The following is a 23,045-nucleotide window of genomic DNA, read 5'->3' as shown; positions in this document are numbered from 1 at the left end:
ACGAATTTTCTTCTACGTTTTTCTCCAAACACGTTAACTGGACCTCCCTCATATTTGCTCAGATGAGGGTTTCGGCCTTCATGATGTCACAACACGAAGTTTGTGAGTTTTCGCGAATTGCTGTGGGCGTGGCTAAGCGCTGTTCGCCAAGAAAACAACGCCAGTTTTGAGGGTCTAAACATGCACAGAAACTCCTGAAACTTGGCACACACATCTGGCCTGGTAAAATGAGCAATATTTTATTGTTGATTGTGCTATTTTTACAAAAATCACTCAATAGCGCCCCCTCGAAATTTTTAACGAAGCAGCCCCGGTTGTACGTTTAAGCAAGAACGACGAATATTTTCAGGTGTATGAGGGAGCCCAAGACCTACAAAAAAGTCTCTTGTACCCATATGCTAAAATGAACAGGAAGTGAGCTACGAATTTTTGAATGTCCCATTTTTGACGATTTTTGCACATTCACAGGGGGCAGACTTTTGCCCACTTCTCCTACACGTTTCATCCGACTGAGTTAAGACTTGGCCTGGACCATGTCAAGACCTGAGCCAACGACAGGGGGAAAAATTTTGACTTTTCGAAATACTATATGATGAGGGCGGGGCATCAAAATTTGTGTTTCACAATGAAAAAGGATATGCTTGATAACTCCCCGGTACATGCTCCAAAAAATCCCAAACTTGACATGTATGTTTATCGTCAAGGCCTGAAGTTATCTCTATGACAACATTCAGTTATATATGCAGCGCCACCTAGCCCTTGAGGCATGAAAAAAAAATACCCCACATACGGTATTTTGTACAAAAAATGTAAACTCATTCTAAGTGTGATAACGAAGTCATTTATGAATATTCTTTTAGTTTCCACCACTCAAAATGTTCACTGGCATCAGACTTATCCAAACATATATATATTTTTATTTATTTTTGATAGCCTCTATGGACATTAAAAGCAATATCGTGAATGAAGGATATGCTTAATAACTCCACGGTACATGCTCCAAAAAAAATCCCACACTTGACATGTATGCTTATAATCAAGGCCTGAAGGTATCTCTATGACAACATTCAGTTATAAATACAGCGCCACCTAGCCCTTGAGGCTTATATAAAAATAAAAATAAAAATACCCCACATACGGTATTTTGTACAAAAAATGCACACTCATTCTAAGTGTGATAACTAAGTCATTTATGAATATTCTTTTAGTTTCCACCACTCAAATTGTTAACTGGCTTCACACCGATCCAAACGTATGTACGTTTCCATTTTGTTTTATTCATTTTTGATTGCCCCTTTGGACAATAAAAGTAAACATTGTGCAATGAGTACAACGAGCGATGATGTGTATATACACTTTTACAAAAAAATACCAATCAGGGCAACTCATTGCCTAAAAATAAATAAGGACGCTGATTTTTGCAGGTCTTAACAATCACCAAAATCCGTTGAGCTTGACAGACACTGGCAAAAAAAATATTCTACATGTAAACGTTTATTATGCCATTTTCAAAGAAATTTTGCTTCCAATATGCCAGTACCCCAACGTGCCAGTACCCCAACGTGCAAGTACCCCAACGTGGCCCGGGCTGCGAGGGCCCTTTATAGCTGCTCGCAGCTCTAGTTATTATTATTATTATTATTAGGGCCCGAGCAGCGACCGCTGCGAGGTCCCTCTTGTTTTTGTAAGAATTATTATTATTCTTCTTCTTCTTCTTCTCCGTAAACGATCGCATTTTTGAGGGCCTAAACATTTACGAAAACTCACCAAACTTTGCAGTCTCTTCGGGCCCGGCGAAAAATTTGATATTATGTAGTTGTCATAACAACGCGACTCTATAGCGCCACCTAGCGTAGAAAAATAAAAACCAATCCCGGCCCGTTTGAGCTAGAGCTACGAAAATTGGCAGGCACGTGTAGCACTACGAGACGCACAAAAAAGTCAGTGGAAGCCATTTCCTAAAATGTACAGGAAGTGAGCTATGAATTTTTTAATGTCCAATTTTGGCCTATTTTGGCACATTCACTGTGGTCATGCTTTTTCCCCCTATGCAAACATTTTTCATCCCATTGACTTTAAACTTGGCATTTATCATCTCAAGACTTAAGAGAAAAACTAGGCAAAAAATCTTGCGTTTTCGAAATACTATATGACGGGGGCGGGGCATCAAATATTGCCTTTAAAATTTCATTTGTCCAGAAAGAGCAAATGCTGAATAACTCCCATGTACAAGCTCCAAAAAATCTCAAACTTCTCAGGCAACGTAATAGTCACGGCCTGAAAACACCTATATGAAAAAATTCAGTTATACATATAGCGCCACCTAGTGGTTACAATAAATGTCATACTTTACGTTTTTAGCTACTGTGCTGAGCTCGTTGAAGGGATCCAGTTGAAAATTGGTCAGAAAAGCCTTAAGATGTTGATGATGCCCCACACCGAATATTGTAACTTTTCGCCAAAGGGCGTGGCCGCTACGGTGACGCAAAGTCTGAAGATTTTTCGTGACAATAAAAGCTGCATGAACTTGACCGAGATGATCCTATCTTCTCAAAATTTCACACATTTGATGAGAGTCCAGCCCTAAATACATCTACGAACTTATATTTCATCTAACTGATAGCGCCACCTAGTGGCAATTTTTTTTCTTACGAATTTTCTTGTACATTTTTCTCCAAACACGTTAACTGGACCAACCTCATATTTGCTCAGATGGGGGTTTCGGCCTTCATGATGTCACAACACAAAGTTTGTGAGTTTTCGCGAATCGCTGTGGGCGTGGCTAAGCACTGTTCGCCAAGAAAACAACGCTAGTTTTGATAGTCTAAACATGCGCAGAAACTCATGAAACTTGGCACACACATCTGGCCTGGCAAAATGAGCAATATTTTATCATGTATTGTCCTATTTTTACAAAAATGACTCAATAGCGCCCCCTAGAAATCTTTAACGAAGCAGCCCCGATTGTACGTTTAAGCAAGATCTACGAAAATTTTTAGGTGTATGAGGGAGTCCAAGACCTACAAAAAAGTCTCTTGGACCCATGTGCTAAAATGAACAGGAAGTGAGCTATGAATTTTTGAATGTCCCATTTTTGACGATTTTTGCACATTTTCAGGGGGCATACTTTTGCCCACTTCTCCTACACATTTCATCCGACTGACTTTAGACTTGACCTGGACCATGTCAAGACCTGAGCCAACTACAGGCAGAAAAATCTTGACTTTTGGAAATACTATATGATGAGGGCGGGGCATCAAATTTTGTGTTTCGCACTGAAAAAGGATATGCTTAATAACTCCCCGGTACATGCTCCAAAAAATCCCAAACTTGACATGTATGTTTATAGTCAAAGCCTGAAGGTATCTCTATGACAAAATTCAGTTATATATGCAGCGCCACCTAGCCCTTCAGGCGTGAAAAAAAAATACCCCACATACGGTATTTTGTACAAAAAATGTCAACTCATTCTAAGTGTGATAACTCCCATGTTCAAGCTCCAAAAAATCTCAAACTTCTCAGGCAACGTAATAGTCACGGCCTGAAAGCATCTATATGATAAAATTCAGTTATACATATAGCGCCACCTAGTGGTAACAATAAATGTCATACTTTACGTTTTTAGCTACTGTGCCGAGCTCGTTGAAGGGATCCAGTTGAAAATTGGTCAGAAAAGCCTTAAGATGTTGATGATGCCCCACACCGAATATTGTAACTTTTCGCCAAAGGGCGTGGCCGCTACGGTGACGCAAAGTCTGAAGATTTTTCGTGACAATAAAAGCTGCATGAACTTGACCGAGATGATCCTATCTTCTCAAAATTTCACACATTTGATGAGAGTCCAGCCCTAAATACATCTACGAACTTATATTTCATCTAACTGATAGCGCCACCTAGTGGCAATTTTTTTTCTTACGAATTTTCTTGTACATTTTTCTCCAAACACGTTAACTGGACCAACCTCATATTTGCTCAGATGGGGGTTTCGGCCTTCATGATGTCACAACACGAAGTTTGTGAGTTTTCGCGAATCGCTGTGGGCGTGGCTAAGCACTGTTCGCCAAGAAAACAACGCTAGTTTTGATGGTCTAAACATGCGCAGAAACTCATGAAACTTGGCACACACATCTGGCCTGGCAAAATGAGCAATATTTTATCATGTATTGTCCTATTTTTACAAAAATGACTCAATAGCGCCCCCTAGAAATCTTTAACGAAGCAGCCCCGATTGTACGTTTAAGCAAGATCTACGAAAATTTTTAGGTGTATGAGGGAGTCCAAGACCTACAAAAAAGTCTCTTGGACCCATGTGCTAAAATGAACAGGAAGTGAGCTATGAATTTTTGAATGTCCCATTTTTGACGATTTTTGCACATTTTCAGGGGGCATACTTTTGCCCACTTCTCCTACACATTTCATCCGACTGACTTTAGACTTGACCTGGACCATGTCAAGACCTGAGCCAACTACAGGCAGAAAAATCTTGACTTTTGGAAATACTATATGATGAGGGCGGGGCATCAAATTTTGTGTTTCGCACTGAAAAAGGATATGCTTAATAACTCCCCGGTACATGCTCCAAAAAATCCCAAACTTGACATGTATGTTTATAGTCAAAGCCTGAAGGTATCTCTATGACAAAATTCAGTTATATATGCAGCGCCACCTAGCCCTTCAGGCGTGAAAAAAAAATACCCCACATACGGTATTTTGTACAAAAAATGTCAACTCATTCTAAGTGTGATAACTCCCATGTTCAAGCTCCAAAAAATCTCAAACTTCTCAGGCAACGTAATAGTCACGGCCTGAAAGCATCTATATGATAAAATTCAGTTATACATATAGCGCCACCTAGTGGTAACAATAAATGTCATACTTTACGTTTTTAGCTACTGTGCCGAGCTCGTTGAAGGGATCCAGTTGAAAATTGGTCAGAAAAGCCTTAAGATGTTGATCATGCCCCACACCGAATATTGTAACTTTTCGCCAAAGGGCGTGGCCGCTACGGTGACGCAAAGTCCGAAAATTTTTCGTGACAATAAAAGCTGCATGAACTTGACCGAGATGATCCTATCTTCTCAAAATTTCACACATTTGATGAGAGTCCAGCCCTTAAGACATCTACGAACTTATATTTCATCTTACTGATAGCGCCACCTAGTGGCAATTTTTTTTCTTACGAATTTTCTTGTACATTTTTCTCCAAACACGTTAACTGGACCAACCTCATATTTGCTCAGATGAGGGTTTCGGCCTTCATGATGTCACAACACGAAGTTTGTGAGTTTTCGCGAATCGCTGTGGGCGTGGCTAAGCACTGTTCGCCAAGAAAACAACGCCAGTTTTGAGGGTCTAAACATGCGCAGAAACTCATGAAACTTGGCACACACATCTGGCCTGGTAAAATGAACAATATTTTATTGTTGATTGTACTATTTTTACAAAAATGACTCAATAGCGCCCCCTAGAAATTTTTAACGAAGCAGCCCCGATTCTACGTTTAAGCAAGATCTACGAAAATTTTTACGTGTATGAGGGAGCCAAAGACCTACAAAAAAGTCTCTTGGACCCATATGCTAAAATGAACAGGAAGTGAGGTACGAATTTTTGAATGTCCCATTTTTGACGATTTTTGCACATTTTCAGGGGGCATACTTTTGCCCACTTCTCCTACATGTTTTATCCGACTGACTTATGACTTGACCTGGACCATGTCAAGACCTGAGCCAACAACAGACGGAAAAATCTTGACTTTTGGAAATACTATATGATGAGCGCGGGGCATCAAAATTTGTGTTTCGCACTGAAAAAGGATATGCTTAATAACTCCCCGATACATGCTCCAAAAAATCCCAAACTTGACATGTATGTTTATCGTCAAGGCCTGAAGGTATCTCTATGACAACATTCAGTTATATATGCAGCGCCACCTCGCCCTTGAGGCAAAACAAAAAAATACCCCACATACGGTATTTTGTACAAAAAATGTAAACTCATTCTAAGTGTGATAACTAAGTCATTTATGAATATTCTTTTACTTTCCACCACTCAAAATGTTCACTGGCATTAGACTTATCCAAACATGTACTTTTTTATTTATTTTTGATAGCCTCTAATGGACATTAAAAGCAATATCGTGAATGAAGGATATGCTTAATAACTCCACGGTACATGCTCCAAAAAAATCCCACACTTGACATGTATGTTTAGAGTCAAGGCTTGAAGGTATCCCTATGACAACATTCCATTATATATACAGCGCCACCTAGCCCTAGAGGCATAAAAAAAAATACACCAACTTAACGGTATTTTTACAAAAAAAAAAAAAATCCACATGTCAAGGTTTATCATGCCATTTTCAAAGAAATTCTGCTTCCAATGTGCCGTACCTAAACTTGCCAGTACCCCAACGTGCCAGTACCCCAACGTGCAAGTACCCCAACGTGCAAGTACCCCAACGTGGCCCGGGCTGCGAGGGCCCTTTATAGCTGCTCGCAGCTCTAGTTATTATTATTATTCTTTATTCTCCGCAAACGATCGAATTTTTGAGGACCTAAACATTTACGAAAACTCACCGAAATTTGCACACTCTTCAGGTCCGGCGAAAAATTTGATATTATGATGTTGTCATAACAATGTCACTCTATAGCGCCCCCTAGCATAAAAAAATAAAAACCAATCCCGGCACGTTTGACTTAGAGCTACGAAAATTGGCAGGCACTTGTAGCACCCCGGGACGCACAAAAAGTCAATTGGGACCATGTAGCAAAAATGTACAGGAAGTGAGTTATGAATTTTTGAATGTCCAATTTTGGCCCATTTTTGCACATTCACTGTGGTCATACTTTCCCCCCCTTTGCAAACAGTTTTCATCCGATTGACTTCAAACTTGGCATTTATCATCACAAGAGCTGAGAGAACAACTGGGCAAAAAGTCTTGCTTTTTCGAAATACTATATGATGGGGGCGGGGCATCAAATATTGCCTTTAAAATTTCATTTGTCCAGAAAGAGCAAATGCTTAATAACTCCCATGTTCAAGCTCCAAAAAATCTCAAACTTCTCAGGCAATGTAATAGTCACGGCCTGAAAACATCTATATGATAAAATTCAGTTCTACATATAGCGCCACCTAGTGGTAACAATAAATGTCATACTTTACGTTTGTAGCTACTGTGCTGATCTCGTTGAAGGGATCCAGTTGAAAATTGGTCAGAAAAGCCTTAAGATGTTGATCATGCCCCACACCGAATATTGTAACCTTTCGCCAAAGGGCGTGGCCGGCACCGTGCCGCAAAGTCTGAAGATTTTTCGTGACAATAAAAGCTGCATTTACTTGACCGAGATGATCCTATCTTCTCAAAATTTCACACATTTGATGAGAGTCCAGCCCTGAAGACATCTACAAACAAATATTTCATCTTACTGATAGCGCCACCTAGTGGCAATTTTTTTTTTATACGAATATTCTTCTACGTTTTTCTACAAACACGTTAACTGAACCTACCTCATATTTGCTCAGATGAGGGTTTCGGCCTTCATGATGTCACAACACGAAGTTTGTGAGTTTTCGCGAATCGCTGTGGGCGTGGCTAAGCGCTGTTCGCCAAGAAAACAACGCCAGTTTTGAGGGTCTAAACATGCGCAGAAACTCATGAAACTTGGCACACACATCTGGCCTGGTAAAATGAACAATATTTTATTGTTGATCGTGCTATTTTTAGAAAAATGACTCAATAGCGCCCCCTAGAAATTTTTAACGAAGCAGCCCCGATTGTACGTTTAAGCAGGATCTACGAAAATTTTTAGGTGTATGAGGGAGCCAAAGACCTACAAAAAAGTCTCCTGGACCCATATGCTAAATTGAACAGGAAGTGAGCTACGAATTTTTGAATATCCCATTTTTGACGATTTTTGCACATTTTCAGGGGGCATACTTTTGCCCACTTCTCCTACACGTTTCATCTGACTGAGTTAAGACTTGACCTGGACCATGTCAAGACCTGAGCCAACGACAGGGGGAAAAATCTTGACTTTTCGAAATACTATATGATGAAGGCGGGGCATCAAACTTTGTGTTTCAAACTGAAAAAGGACATGCTTAATAACTTCCCAGTACATGCTCCAAAAAATCCCAAACTTGACATGTATGTTCATAGTCAAGGCCTGAAGGTATCTCTATGACAACATTCAGTTATATATGCAGCGCCACCTAGCCCTTGAGGCAAAACAAAAAAATTACCCCACATACGGTATTTTGTACAAAAAATGTAAACTCATTCTAAGTGTGATAACTAAGTCATTTATGAATATTCTTTTACTTTCCACCACTCAAAATTTTCACTAGCATCAGACCTATCCAAACATACGTATTTTTTTATTTAGTTTCATTTATTTTTGATAGCCTCTATTGACGTTAAAAGCAGTATCGTGAATGAAGGATATGCTTAATAACTCCCCGGTACATGCTTCAAAAAATCCCAAACTTGACATGTATATTTATAGTCAAGGCCTGAAGGTATCTCTATGACAAAATTTAGTTATAAATACTGCGCCACCGAGTCCTTGAGGCATAAAAAAAAAAAAAAAACAACCCCACTTACGGTATTTTGAACAAAATTTGTGAACTCATAAGTGTTATAACTAAGTCATTTATGAATATTCTTTTACTTTCCACTACTCAAGATGTTCACTGGTATCAGACCGATCCAAACATCTGTAGTTTTTTTATTCAGTTTAATTTTTTTTGATCGGCTCTATGGACAATAAAAGCAACATTGTGCAATGAGTACAAGCGATGATGGGTGTACATACTTTTGCAAAAAAAACAAAACAGTCAGGACAACTCATTCCCTAAAAATAATAAAGGAAGCTGATTTTTGCAGATCTAGACAATCACAAAAACACATTGAGCTTGTCACACACATGACACCTGGCAAAAAAAAATTCACATGTAAAGGTTCATCATGCCATGTTCAAAGAAATTTTGCTCCTAATGTGCCAGTACCCCAATGTGCGAGTACCCCAACGTGCAAGTACCCCAACGTGCAAGTACCCCAACGTGGCCCGGGCTGCGAGGGCCCTTTATAGCTGCTCGCAGCTCTAGTTAGGGCCCGAGCAGCGACCGCTGCGAGGTCCCTCTTGTTTTTGTAAGAATTATTAGGGCCCGAGCAGCGACCGCTGCGAGGTCCCTATTGTTTTTCGTTCGAATTATTATTATTATTATTCTTCTTCTTCTTCTTCTTCTTCTTCTTCTTCTTCTTCTTCTTCTCCGTAAACGATCGCGATTTTGGGTACCTAAACATTTACGAAAACTCACCAAACTTTGCACACTCCTCAGGCCCGGCGAAAAATTTGATATTATGAAGTCGTCATAACAACGTGACTCTATAGCGCCCCCTAGCATAGAAAAATATAAACCAAGCCCGGTATGTTTGAGCTAGAGCAACGAAAATTGGCAGGCACGTGTAGCACCCCGAGACGCACAAAAAAGTCTATTGGGACCATGTAGCTAAAATGTACAGGAAGTGAGCTATGAATTTTTTAATGTCCAATTTTGGCCTATTTTGGCACATTCACTGTGGTCATGCTTTTTCCCCCTTTTTGATACATTTTTCATCCAATTGACTTCAAACTTGGCATTTATCATCTCAAGACCTGAGAGAAGAGCTGGGCAAAACATCTTGCCTTTTCGAAATACTATATGACGGGGGCGGAGCATCAAATCTTGCCTTTAAAATTTCATTTGTCCAGAAAGAGCAAATGCTTAATAACTCCCATGTTCAAGCTCCAAAAAATCTCAAACTTATCAGGCAACGTAATAGTCACGGCCTGAAAACATCTTTATGATAAAATTCAGTTATACATATAGCGCCACCTAGTGGTTACAATAAATGTCATACTTTACGTTTTTAGCTACTGCGCTGAGCTCGTTGAAGGGATCCAGTTGAAAATTGGTCAGAAAAGCCTTAAGATGTTGATCATGCCCCACACTGAATATTGTAACTTTTCGCCAAAGGGCGTGGCCGCTACGGTGACGCAAAGTCTGAAGATTTTTCTTGAAAATAAAAGCTGCATTAACTTGACCGAGATGATCCTATCTTCTCAAAATTTCACACATTTGATGAGAGTCCAGCCCTAAAGACATCTACTGACTTATATTTCATCTAACTGATAGCGCCACCTTGTGGCAATTTTTTTTCTTACGAATTTTCTTCTACGTTTTTCTCCAAACACGTTAACTGGACCTACCTCATATTTGCTCAGATGAGGGTTTCGGCCTTCATGATGTCACAACACGAAGTTTGTGAGTTTTCGCGAATTGCTGTGGGCGTGGCTAAGCGCTGTTCGCCAAGAAAACAACGCCAGTTTTGAGGGTCTAAACATGCACAGAAACTCCTGAAACTTGGCACACACATCTGGCCTGGTAAAATAAGCAATATTTTATTGTTGATTGTGCTATTTTTACAAAAATGACTCAATAGCGCCCCCTCGAAATTTTTAACGAAGCAGCCCCGGTTGTACGTTTAAGCAAGAACGACGAATATTTTTAGGTGTATGAGGGAGCCCAAGACCTACAAAAAAGTCTCTTGGACCCATATGCTAAAATGAACAGGAAGTGAGCTACAAATTTTTGAATGTCCCATTTTTGACGATTTTTGCACATTCACAGGGGGCAGACTTTTGCCCACTTCTCCTACACGTTTCATCTGACTGAGTTAAGACTTGACCTGGACCATGTCAAGACCTGAGCCAACGACAGGGGGAAAAATCTTGACCTTTCGAAATACTATATGATGAAGGCGGGGCATCAAAATTTGTGTTTCGCACTGAAAAAGGATATGCTTAATAACTCCCCGGTACATGCTCCAAAAAATCCCAAACTTGACATGTATGTTTATCGTCAAGGCCTGAAGCTATCTCTATGACAACATTCAGTTATATATGCAGCGCCACCTAGCCCTTGAGGCATGAAAAAAAAATACCCCACATACGGTATTTTGTACAAAAAATGTAAACTCATTCTAAGTGTGATAACTAAGTCATTTATGAATATTCTTTTAGTTTCCACCACTCAAAATGTTCATTGGCATCAGACTTATCCAAACATATATATATTTTTGTTTATTTTTGATAGCCTCTATGGACATTAAAAGCAATATCGTGAATGAAGGATATGCTTAATAACTCCACGGTACATGCTCCAAAAAAAATCCCACACTTGACATGTATGCTTATAATCAAGGCTTGAAGGTATCTCTATGACAACATTCAGTTATAAATACAGCGCCACCTAGCCCTTGAGGCTTATATTAAAAAAAAGACAAATACCCCACATACGGTATTTTGTACAAAAAATGTACACTCATTCTAAGTGTGATAACTAAGTCATTTATGAATATTCTTTTAGTTTCCACCACTCAAATTGTTCACTGGCTTCACACCGATCCAAACGTATGTACGTTTACATTTAGTTTTATTCATTTTTGATTGCCCCTTTGGACAATAAAAGTAACATTGTGCAATGAGTACAATGAGCGATGATGTGTATATACACTTTTACAAAAAATACCAATCAGGGCAACTCATTGCCTAAAAATAAAAAAGGACGCTGATTTTTGCAGGTCTTAAGAATCACCAAAACCCGTTGAGCTTGACACACACACTGGCAAAAAAATATTCTACATGTAAACGTTTATTATGCCATTTTCAAAGAAATTTTGCTTCCAATATGCCAGTACCCCAACGTGCCAGTACCCCAACGTGCAAGTACCCCAACGTGCAAGGACCCCAACGTGGCCCGGGCTGCGAGGGCCCTTTATAGCTGCTCGCAGCTCTAGTTATTATTATTCCGCTTCTCCTTCTTCTTCTTCTTTATTCTCCGCAAACGATCGCATTTTTGAGGGCCTAAACATTTACGAAAACTCACCAAACTTTGCAGTCTCTTCGGGCCCGGCGAAAAATTTGATATTATGTAGTTGTCATAACAACGCGACTCTATAGCGCCACCTAGCGTAGAAAAATAAAAACCAATCCCGGCCCGTTTGATCTAGAGCTACGAAAATTGGCAGGCACATGTAGCACTCCGAGACGCACAAAAAAGTCAGTGGAAGCCATTTCCTAAAATGTACAGGAAGTGAGCTATGAATTTTTTTATGTCCAATTTTGGCCTATTTTGGCACATTCACTGTGGTCATACTTTTTCCCCTTATGCAAACATTTTTCATTCCATTGACTTTAAACTTGGCATTTATCATCTCAAGACCTAAGAGAACAACTAGGCAAAAAATCTTGCCTTTTCGAAATACTATATGACGGGGGCGGGGCATCAAATATTGCCTTTAAAATTTCATTTGTCCAGAAAGAGCAAATGCTGAATAACTCCCATGTACAAGCTCCAAAAAATCTCAAACTTCTCAGGCAACGTAATAGTCACGGCCTGAAAACACCTATATGAAAAAATTCAGTTATACATATAGCGCCACCTAGTGGTTACAATAAATGTCATACTTTACGTTTTTAGCTACTGTGCTGAGCTTGTTGAAGGGATCCAGTTGAAAATTGGTCAGAAAAGCCTTAAGATGTTGATGATGCCCCACACCGAATATTGTAACTTTTCGCAAAAGGGCGTGGCCGCTACGGTGACGCAAATTCTGAAGATTTTTCGTGACAATAAAAGCTGCATGAACTTGACCGAGATGATCCTATCTTCTCAAAATTTCACACATTTGATGAGAGTCCAGCCCTAAAGACATCTACGAACTTATATTTCATCTAACTGATAACGCCACCTAGTGGCAATTTTTTTTCTTTCGAATTTTCTTGTACATTTTTCTCCAAACACGTTAACTGGACCAACCTCATATTTGCTCAGATGGGGGTTTCGGCCTTCATGATGTCACAACACGAAGTTTGTGAGTTTTCGCGAATCGCTGTGGGCGTGGCTAAGCACTGTTCGCCAAGAAAACAACGCTAGTTTTGATGGTCTAAACATGCGCAGAAACTCATGAAACTTGGCACACACATCTGGCCTGGCAAAATGAGCAATATTTTATCATGTATTGTCCTATTTTTACAAAAATGACTCAATAGCGCCCCCTAGAAATTTTTAACGAAGCAGCCCCGATTGTACGTTTAAGCAAGATCTACGAAAATTTTTAGGTGTATGAGGGAACCAAAGACCTACAAAAAAGTCTCTTGGACCCATGTGCTAAAATGAACAGGAAGTGAGCTACAAATTTTTGAATGTCCCATTTTTGACGATTTTTGCACATTTTCAGGGGGCATACTTTTGCCCACTTCTCCTACACGTTTTATTCGACTGACTTATGACTTGACCTGGACCATGCCAAGACGTGAGCCAACAACAGACGGAAAAATCTTGACTTTTGGAAATACTATATGATGAGGGCGGGGCATCAAAATTTGTGTTTCGCACTGAAAAAGGATATGCTTAATAACTTCCCGATACATGCTCCAAAAAATCCCAAACTTGACATGTATGTTTATCGTCAAGGCCTGAAGGTATCTCTATGACAACATTCAGTTATATATGCAGCGCCACCTAGCCCTTGAGGTATGAAAAAAAAATACCCCACTTACGGTATTTTGTACAAAAAATGTAAACTCATTCTAAGTGTGATAACTCAGTCATTTAGGAATATTCTTTTACTTTCCACCACTCAAAATATTCACTGGCATCAGACCTAACCAAACATACATATTTTTGTTATTTAGTTTTATGTATTTTTAATAGCCTCTATGGACATTAAAAGCAATATCGTGAATGAAGGCTATGCTTAATAACTCCCCGGTACATGCTCCAAAAAATCCCATACTTGAAATGTATATTTATAGTCAAGGCCTGAAGGTATCTCTATGACAAAATTGAGTTATAAATACAGCGCCACCTAGTCCTTGAGGCTTAAAAAAAAATGCCTCACTTACGGTATTTTTGCAAAAATTGTAGACTCATTGTAAGTGTGATAACTAAGTCATTTATGAATATTATTTTACTTTCCACCACTCAATATGTTCACTGGCATCAGACCGATCCAAACATACGTATTTTTTATTTAGTTTTATTTATTTTTTTGATCGCCTCTATGGACAATAAAAGCAACATTGAGTACGAGCGATGATGTGTGTATATATACTTTTACGAAAAATACCAATCAGGGCAACTCATTGCCTAAAAATAAAAAAAAGACGCTGATTTTTGCAGATCTTAACAATCACCAAAACCCATTGAGCTTGACACACTCATCACACCTGGCAAAAAAAAAAAATAATCCACATGTTTATCATGCCATTTTCAAAGAAATTCTGCTTCCAATGTGCCAGTACCCCAATGTGCAAGTACCCCAACGTGGCCCGGGCTGCGAGGGCCCTTTATAGCTGCTCGCAGCTCTAGTTATTATTCTTCTTCTTCTTCTTCTTTATTCTCCGCAAACGATCGCGATTTTGGGTACCTAAACATTCACGAAAACTCACCGAACTTTGCACACTCCTCAGGCCCGGCGAAAAATTTGATATTATTAAGTCGTCATAACAATGCGACTCGATAGCGCCCCCTAGCGTAGAAAAATAAAAACCAAGCCCGGCACGTTTGAGCTAGAGCAACAAAAATTGGCAGGCACGTGTAGCACCCCGAGACGCACAAAAAAGTCTATTTGGACCATGTAGCTAAAATGTACAGGAAGTGAGCTATGAATTTTTTTATGTCCAATTTTGGCCTATTTTGGCACATTCACTGTGGTCATGCTTTTTCCCCCTTTGCAAACATTTTTCATCCAATTGACTTCAAACTTGGCATTTATCATGTCAAGACCTGAGAGAACAACTGTGCAAAACATCTTGCCTTTTTGAAATACTATATGACGGGGGCGGGGCATCAAATATTGCCTTTAAAATTTCATTTGTCCAGAAAGAGCAAATGCTTAATAACTCCCATGTTCAAGCTCCAAAAAATCTCAAACTTCTCAGGCAACGTAATAGTCACGGCCTGAAAACATCTATATGATAAAATTCAGTTATACATATAGCGCCACCTAGTGGTTACAATAAATGTCATACTTTACGTTTTTAGCTACTGTGCTGAGCTTGTTGAAGGGATCCATTAGAAAATTGGTCAGAAAAGCCTTAAGATGTTGATGATGCCCCACACCAAATATTGTAACTTTTCGCCAAAGGGCGTGGCCGCTACGGTGACGCAAAGTCTGAAGATTTTTCGTGAAAATAAAAGCTGCATTAACTTGACCGAGAAGATCCTATCTTCTCAAAATTTCACACATTTGATGAGAGTCCAGCCCTAAAGACATCTACTGACTTATATTTCATCTAACTGATAGCGCCACCTAGTGGCAATTTTTTTTCTTACGAATTTTCTTCTACGTTTTTCTCCAAACACGTTAACTGGACCTACCTCATATTTGCTCAGATGAGGGTTTCGGCCTTCATGATGTCACAACACAAAGTTTGTGAGTTTTCACGAATCGCTGTGGGCGTGGCTAAGCGCTGTTTGCCAAGAAAACAACGCCAATTTTGAGAGCCTAAACTGGCACAGAAACACATGAAACTTGGCACACACATCTGGCCTGGTAAAATTAGCAATATTTTATTGTTGATTGTGCTATTTTTACAAAAATGACTCAATAGCGCCCCCTAGAAGTTTTTAACGAAGCAGCCCCGGTTGTACGTTTAAGCAAGAACGACGAATATTTTTAGGTGTATGAGGGAGCCCAAGACCTACAAAAAAGTCTCTTGGACCCATATGCTAAAATGAACAGGAAGTGAGCTACGAATTTTTGAATGTCCCATTTTTGACAATTTTTGCACATTCACAGGGGGCAGAATTTTGCCCACTTCTCCTACACGTTTCATCTGACTGAGTTAAGACTTGACCTGGACCATGTCAAGTCCTGAGCCAACGACAGGGGGAAAAATCTTGACCTTTCGAAATACTATATGATGAAGGCGGGGCATCAAAATTTGTGTTTCGCACTGAAAAAGGATATGCTTAATAACTCCCCGGTACATGCTCCAAAAAATCCCAAACTTGACATGTATGTTTATCGTCAAGGCCTGAAGCTATCTCTATGACAACATTCAGTTATATATGCAGCGCCACCTAGCCCTTGAGGAATAAAAAAAAAATACCCCACATACGGTATTTTGTACAAAAAATGTACACTCATTCTAAGTGTGATAACTAAGTCATTTATGAATATTCTTTTAGTTTCCACCACTCAAAATGTTCACTGGCATCAGACTTATCCAAACATATATATATTTTTATTTATTTTTGATAGCCTCTATGGACATTAAAAGCAATATCGTGAATGAAGGATATGCTTAATAACTCCACGGTACATGCTCCAAAAAAAATCCCACACTTGACATGTATGCTTATAATCAAGGCCTGAAGGTATCTCTATGACAACATTCAGTTATAAATACAGCGCCACCTAGCCCTTGAGGCTTATATAAAAAAAAATAAAAATACCCCACATACGGTATTTTGTACAAAAAATGTACACTCATTCTAAGTGTGATAACTAAGTCATTTATGAATATTCTTTTAGTTTCCACCACTCAAATTGTTCACTGGCTTGACACCGATCCAAACGTATGTACGTTTCCATTTTGTTTTATTCATTTTTGATTGCCCCTTTGGACAATAAAAGTAACATTGTGCATACAACGAGCGATGATGTGTATATACACTTTTACAAAAAAATACCAATCAGGGCAACTCATTGCCTAAAAATAAAAAAGGACGCTGATTTTTGCAGGTCTTAACAATCACCAAAACCCGTTGAGCTTGACACACACACTGGCAAAAAAATATTCTACATGTAAACGTTTATTATGCCATTTTCAAAGAAATTTTGCTTCCAATATGCCAGTACCCCAATGTGCCAGTACCCTAACGTGCAAGTACCACAACGTGCAAGGACCCCAACGTGGCCCGGGCTGCGAGGGCCCTTTATAGCTGCTCGCAGCTCTAGTTTCAAATGATATTTTAAAATAGTACTCGTAATTATATAGCATCTAGTTACGTGGTACAGTTACGGCAATGCGTCACAAGCAGGAAGCTCGCAGTAAGAACAACATCCGGGTATTCCGTCCATTCAATGCTGTTGCTTTTTGTGTACTTGCAATTGGAACAGTACTTGGACCGCGACTGATGACGTTTCAAGACATCACGAGGACGTAAGTACGGACAAGAATGCGTATAGAGAAACAGACAGTGTCTTCGAGTTCTCGGTAATAAATTCAAATGAGTCTGATTGAGCCCAGCTGATGTAAAAACAACGCCCCCAAATTTGGCCAATCAGCCTTGGCCATTGCAGCCCGCCCCCTCCAAGTTCCTGCCTGGCTCAGCAAGACCCTGCTGCTGAGATAGTATTTGGATAGCACCTGGGGAATTTAATTACCCTGGTAATTATTGTTGGTGGAAAAACGCGTGAACTGAATTTTACGAAGGTCAACTGAAAAGTTCTCCAAAAGTTCCGGCGGTGGAAAAACGCCTTTTGAGTCTTACTTTTGAGTTAATATGACTCTTTTATACAAAGTAGTGGTCATCATTAATCATACTCAGGACAAACGAGCCTGAGATTAGTTTGAATTTATCCATGCTTCATACTACAATTCTGCAAAACTAAAGCTTTCCTGTCGTTGACGCTAATTTGAAGTCATTCTGCTCATTTCTTTGAGGAAAGGTGAAGGTTATCATTAATCACCATCTCTCAAAAAATATAGAGAAATTAAGTATTAATTGTAAAAGTAGCAAGCACATTTCTTTGAATGCCCTTCCCTTACATAATGAAATAAGTTGTTATTTTACAGGCCGTGGAGCTTATTTGGCCTCTTATGTTATTGCTGCACCAGCACCTGTGTGCGTAAAGGCCCCTGTCACCTTCATAAATGAGGGCATCGATCTCGGAGTCAAGAGCTGAGCGCTTTTGATTTTATGATCCATTACCTTGTCTGAATGTGGAAGTTGTTTGTGGTCCCCGTGTGCTCGTAGTCGTGGACGGCCGCGGCGAAGATCATAGCAAAGATCTCCAGCTCAGTTAACCAATGCTGGGGGGGAAATGGAGACAACAAGCAGGGGAGGGGAGGTGGGGGGTGATACAATGGAAAGGGCAGCCATGAATGAGAAAGAATGCACATAGGAGGGAATAATAGACAGGAATTAAGTGATGAGAAATGGGAAGGCAGTGAATGGAAAAGCAAGGAAGGTTGCATTATGAAGATGTGTAGGAGAGAATACATTACGGTTTGCGATGAATGGAAACAAATGGGTGAAGGGGGATACGGGGGGGAGCAAAATGGAAAGTTTACAGAAGACAAGTTCAATACTAAAAGTGCCATTTCTACATGTAATTGATGACTGGCCACATTTAAGTACCTTCCTTTTTTTTGTTTTTTTAAACTGTACCTATGCAGTGTGGATCCCCGCGTATTTGCGATTTAGCACTTTTTGTAAAAGACGATTTTGTTCTTTTACTAACAGCAGCACACCAAATCCCTTATGAATACACTTCATCTACTTCATCTTACCTTGCTATTACATTATGACGGCACCTTGATGTGTGAGCGTGCATGCGTGCGCGAGCTTTTATTAAGATTTCATGTTTGTGTTCCATACGCAAGTACGTGCACACACCCGTGTCGGCATTTTGTTGGAGTGCACTCATGTATGCAGAGGGAATTCAGCTCAATATTGTTGACTAATCAAGATCGGGGGATGGGAAAGGCATTACGAACAAGAGGGAGCAAGCTGGCCAATACGTCCCCCTGGTGTATTTGCTCGTGGGCCTGCTTTATGAATGACCTGTTGATTGTTGATTTAATGGAGTCTGGAGGGCGTGCGGAATGACAAATGCTCTTGCGCGGCTCTCCCAGGAGCCCCGTGGTCACAGCAGTAATGTGGTTTCCCGTGCGAGGCACGGCCCGCAGAAAAAGCAGCATGTCGCCGGCTGTCGCGGCCATCTTATTAGGGTGATTAAAGAAAAACATTGTAGAAACGAGGGGTGGCTGGATGGAAGTCGAGCATGAGAAGAGGACAGTCCTATTTTTCTTGTGTGAAAGAAAAAGTAAATTACATTTCTTCATACTCCAGTGGTGTTATTCTAACTAACTAGTAAAGGGACCATGATTTAATACTTTACACTGGAGCCCCATATATAGGCATTCGTGAATTTGTCGAATCATGGATTTTTTTATTTTTTTTTACAACCTTTGCCTTTACGCCCGTACTAAATTTTCAATGAATAATCCTTTTATCGCCGAGCCCTACATGCTGTAATGCATGTTGATGAGTTATGGATTATTCTTTGTGCTGCTGCAGACTACAATAAACAAATGAACTAGACTAAGTGCAATTTCTGGAGAAATTGCGTGGGAATGCTGAAACAGCTGAATTCTAAGATGTGAATGCATGTGGAATCAATATGAAATACATTGAGAGATAAATTACGAATTTGTAACCTCCTGGTTACTGGACAATGCGCTTTACCAACTGTGCCACCAAGCAGTGTAAGACAACTGGCAATGATGATAAGTTATATGTATGGAAGTGGGCGTGGAAAGTGATACTTACAATAAGTTCAATGTGTGTCCCATTGAAAATGAATGAGGAAAAGTTGATATTAAATGTTAAATTGTGTAAATACTGTAAGTCATGTGGAATCAGACAAGATATACCCCGGGAGGCATGAATTTTTGAAGCTAGTTGAAATTTGAGCAACGTAAATTGGAAGTATTATGTGGGAGTTGTAACGTGGCAAAAAAGTGTAGAGAGTAAAAATCACAATAACATATGTGGGAATGCTTCAGCACAATAAATAAATAGATAGATATCCAAGCACAATACCAATATTTGTTCTTTCATGTTCCTTTGTGTTTTAAGTGTTTTGATGCCATTTTGTGGCATTTATTGGCAATTAAAAACCCCTTTTAGAATAGGGGTCAATTATTCGCAGATTTTTGCTAGTCGCGAGAGCAATTTGTCCATCAGACATACTCACCACCATGCCGGTCTTGAGTAATAAGTAATGAACAGTCTGTGTAACATCAGCAGCATGCATCAAGTTGTGGTAGGGGTTTTTATGTTTGCTGTATCCCACTTCCAAGGCCTCAACAAATGACACGACTGCAGAAATCGGTATCTGGAGAACAAAGACAACAAAGTACATTAAAGCTGTGAGCAGCAAATGAGCGGGAGCTCAAAATGATCAAACTTTGAGCCAATTTTGAATCAAAATGGTTGACTTCTTGTTCATTGTCGTACATGGGTCCTTGACACTTTTATGTGTATTGTCATGTCCACCGAAATTTGGATGGATGAGTGAAACTGGTGTTGGGGGTGAATCTTGGTGCATTGACTTGATGCCAAGCTCCGCCCACATTAGATGGCATAGGCAAGAAATGTTCCAATAAACAAACTTAGATGCCATGTCCATATTAGAAGTTTTGTAATTTAGCCTCGTCCATTCTTCTAGGATACTTGCTTCTTTTGTCTTGAGCAGTCGGAATTGACCCTAAATGGCCACTTCCAATCTTCTTCCTGTTCAATTTCGGGCATGGATTAGTAGACTTTTTTTTTTTTTTTTTTTTCTGTATCCAACTGGTGTTGGGTTGATTGTTTTCTAACCTTCCAAGGCTACCTACCGAGTGAGAATTGGATGGTTGCATTTAGGACCTCAATAATCCATACATTTTCACCACAATACTCACACTTAATGGGTTTCGAGGTATGTTGAGACCCCAAAAGGCTTCCTCACCATTTAACACCATTCATGCTTCAGTATTAGCATTATTAAATGTATATTATTAAATGTATTAGCAGTCTGACAAAACTTTAGTTGCAATCTGCCATTTTCGGATGCCTGAAAATGTCCAGAATGGCCCTAAAATTGGTTGCTTCCTGCCAAAATGGCAGACTACGTGTTTTTTTATAGGCATTGTGTTTTTTTTGCGTGTCTACTCATGACAGGCCGACCAAATGTTATGTTGCTAGGTGACACTGAAAAATGGATTTCCTGATTTATATGGCTGGTACACGGATCATGTTATAGACTGTTGCCCCAGAGCAAATAACGCTGGTGCCGTAAAATGGATTGTGCACTCTTTGGACTGTGATTACATATTCATTGCTTCCATCATTTACACTCACGTACTGTCACTACTTGAATTGCGGTGTCCTCAGCTATTAGACAGAGTAAAAAAAATGCTTCACAAATCTAAAGTCGTGTGTCCAAGAGCCCACGTAATACAGTCAGTTCTGCACTCCACAGAGAGAGACATCTCCTTGTTTTGTTGTTATTTGTTGAGAAATGCCATCTGTTTATTTAGAAACACCTGATTATACACATTACATTACATTACATTATATCTGGTGGGCAACTCATGGAAAATGAATTAAATATGTGATAGCCAATGGCCGCAATCAGGCCAAATATTTTTTTTAATTTTGCATGTATATATACATATATATATTTTAATATTGCGTACATATTAGAGCTGTCAAACGATTAAATTTTTAAAATCAGATTAATCACATCTTAGAATTTTGATTAATCACGATTAATCACTTTTTGCCCACCAAATTTGAAGCACACCTGTCATATGTTAATTCTACATTTAATGTTATGAGGACTTCTTCAACATTTTTTGATTCACTGCATACTCTCATCCACCTCTTTTTCTAATCAGTTAATTACTTGCATAATTTAAAATGAAAAAAAAAAATGACCCCAGTAGTTTGCCATGAACAAATATTCGGAATGTTTTACTTTAATGCATGCAGCACCTGTGCTGCTTTTAACATAACCATTTGCTGTCAAGCTAAAGGATCATCTGCGGTCAAAATTAATACCGCAATTAATGTGCATTAATACATGATTAATTCAATTTTTTTTTTATGATGAATCAATGAGTAAATGCTTTAACTTTGACAGCACTAATTTTAAACTAAATATTTGAGTATTATTGTTCCATTTTTTCTTTCTTTGCTATTTTAAATATAAAGACAAAAAGTTAGTGCCGTATTCTTACCTTGAAACGGCTGATGAGGTCGTATCTGGTGAGCAACTCGTAGAAAATGAATTTAAGTGCGTGATCGCCGCTGGCCTCATTCAGAGCGAACACGTCAAATGACCACTTGTCCACATTCTGTGTGGGAGAAGAAAAAAATGTGTTGTACACTTTTTTTTTTTCCACATAAATTTCAAATTTGAGATAAGAGAGCTTGCTACTGAACATCGCTCTCAGGTAGACTCACTGTATCTCCAAAGTGACTACTTTTCTGGACATGTATATATTTTTTAAATTGGTGCTCGAGTCACCCAACACAGCTTTGTATAAGTTAGCATTATACCTTATATTGCTATCATGCATCATTGTGCATATCACATTCAGTCTCTAATATGCTAAAAAGTCAAGTGGAGACACACTAGCAATTTTGTGTCAAAATATTTGGACATACTATGTACTTTCTGCCCAACAGTGACAATATGAAGTCTACCTAATTCCAGCCTTGTATGGAAAATGTGCTATTCCTTAACGGCTTTGTGCATGTTTTTGGAGGGCATGTGTTAATACCTTAAGCGCAGATATAACGGAAGGGGGGTAGCTTAGTCCCACCAAATTGGAGGTGCGTCGGTACATCCTGTTTGGATGAGATAAAACACAGCTGTGTGTAAACACAAGTGTCCCCAAACAACAATACATGACGACACATTCACAGCAAAACACAAAGTGCAGTTACTGTCATTCTTAGTGTTTTTCATTTGCTTGTTTTGCACTTTTGTAGTCAAAATAGATATCTTGTCGTCACGTGACTTTCTCCGAACACGTCCCCCCTGTGGCAGGAAATGATTGGCGCAGCGTCAATGGGCTGCAACTGTCGTTGAGGTTGAAAACTGGCGTTTACCCGTCAACTTTCCATCCAAGAACATTGACAGTCACTTTGATGAAAAGGACATGATATACATGTACATGCGCGAGGTGGACATGTTGGATTGCCGATGGAATGTC

At 39.4% G+C, this 23,045-nt stretch overlaps 1 protein-coding gene across 8 annotated transcripts in view; it reads right to left on the bottom strand.

The window, feature by feature from the left end:
* pde1cb (phosphodiesterase 1C, calmodulin-dependent b) overlaps positions 1–23,045 on the bottom strand; it is a 282,706-nt gene that overhangs the window by 126,727 nt on the left and 132,934 nt on the right. For all 8 annotated transcript variants that reach the window (XM_077537610.1, XM_077537617.1, XM_077537623.1 and 5 more), the window contains 4 exons: positions 22,611–22,677; positions 22,065–22,181; positions 20,036–20,176; positions 17,986–18,086 (listed from right to left, as the gene is read on the bottom strand). In XM_077537610.1, coding sequence (XP_077393736.1) covers positions 17,986–18,086; positions 20,036–20,176; positions 22,065–22,181; positions 22,611–22,677 — 426 coding nt within the window. The remainder of the gene's footprint in view (positions 1–17,985; positions 18,087–20,035; positions 20,177–22,064; positions 22,182–22,610; positions 22,678–23,045) is intronic.

Source organism: Festucalex cinctus, chromosome 1 (assembly GCF_051991245.1).
Source record: "Festucalex cinctus isolate MCC-2025b chromosome 1, RoL_Fcin_1.0, whole genome shotgun sequence".
NCBI classification, from domain to species: domain Eukaryota; kingdom Metazoa; phylum Chordata; class Actinopteri; order Syngnathiformes; family Syngnathidae; genus Festucalex; species Festucalex cinctus.
This window is presented reverse-complemented; position numbering and strand designations above follow the sequence as displayed.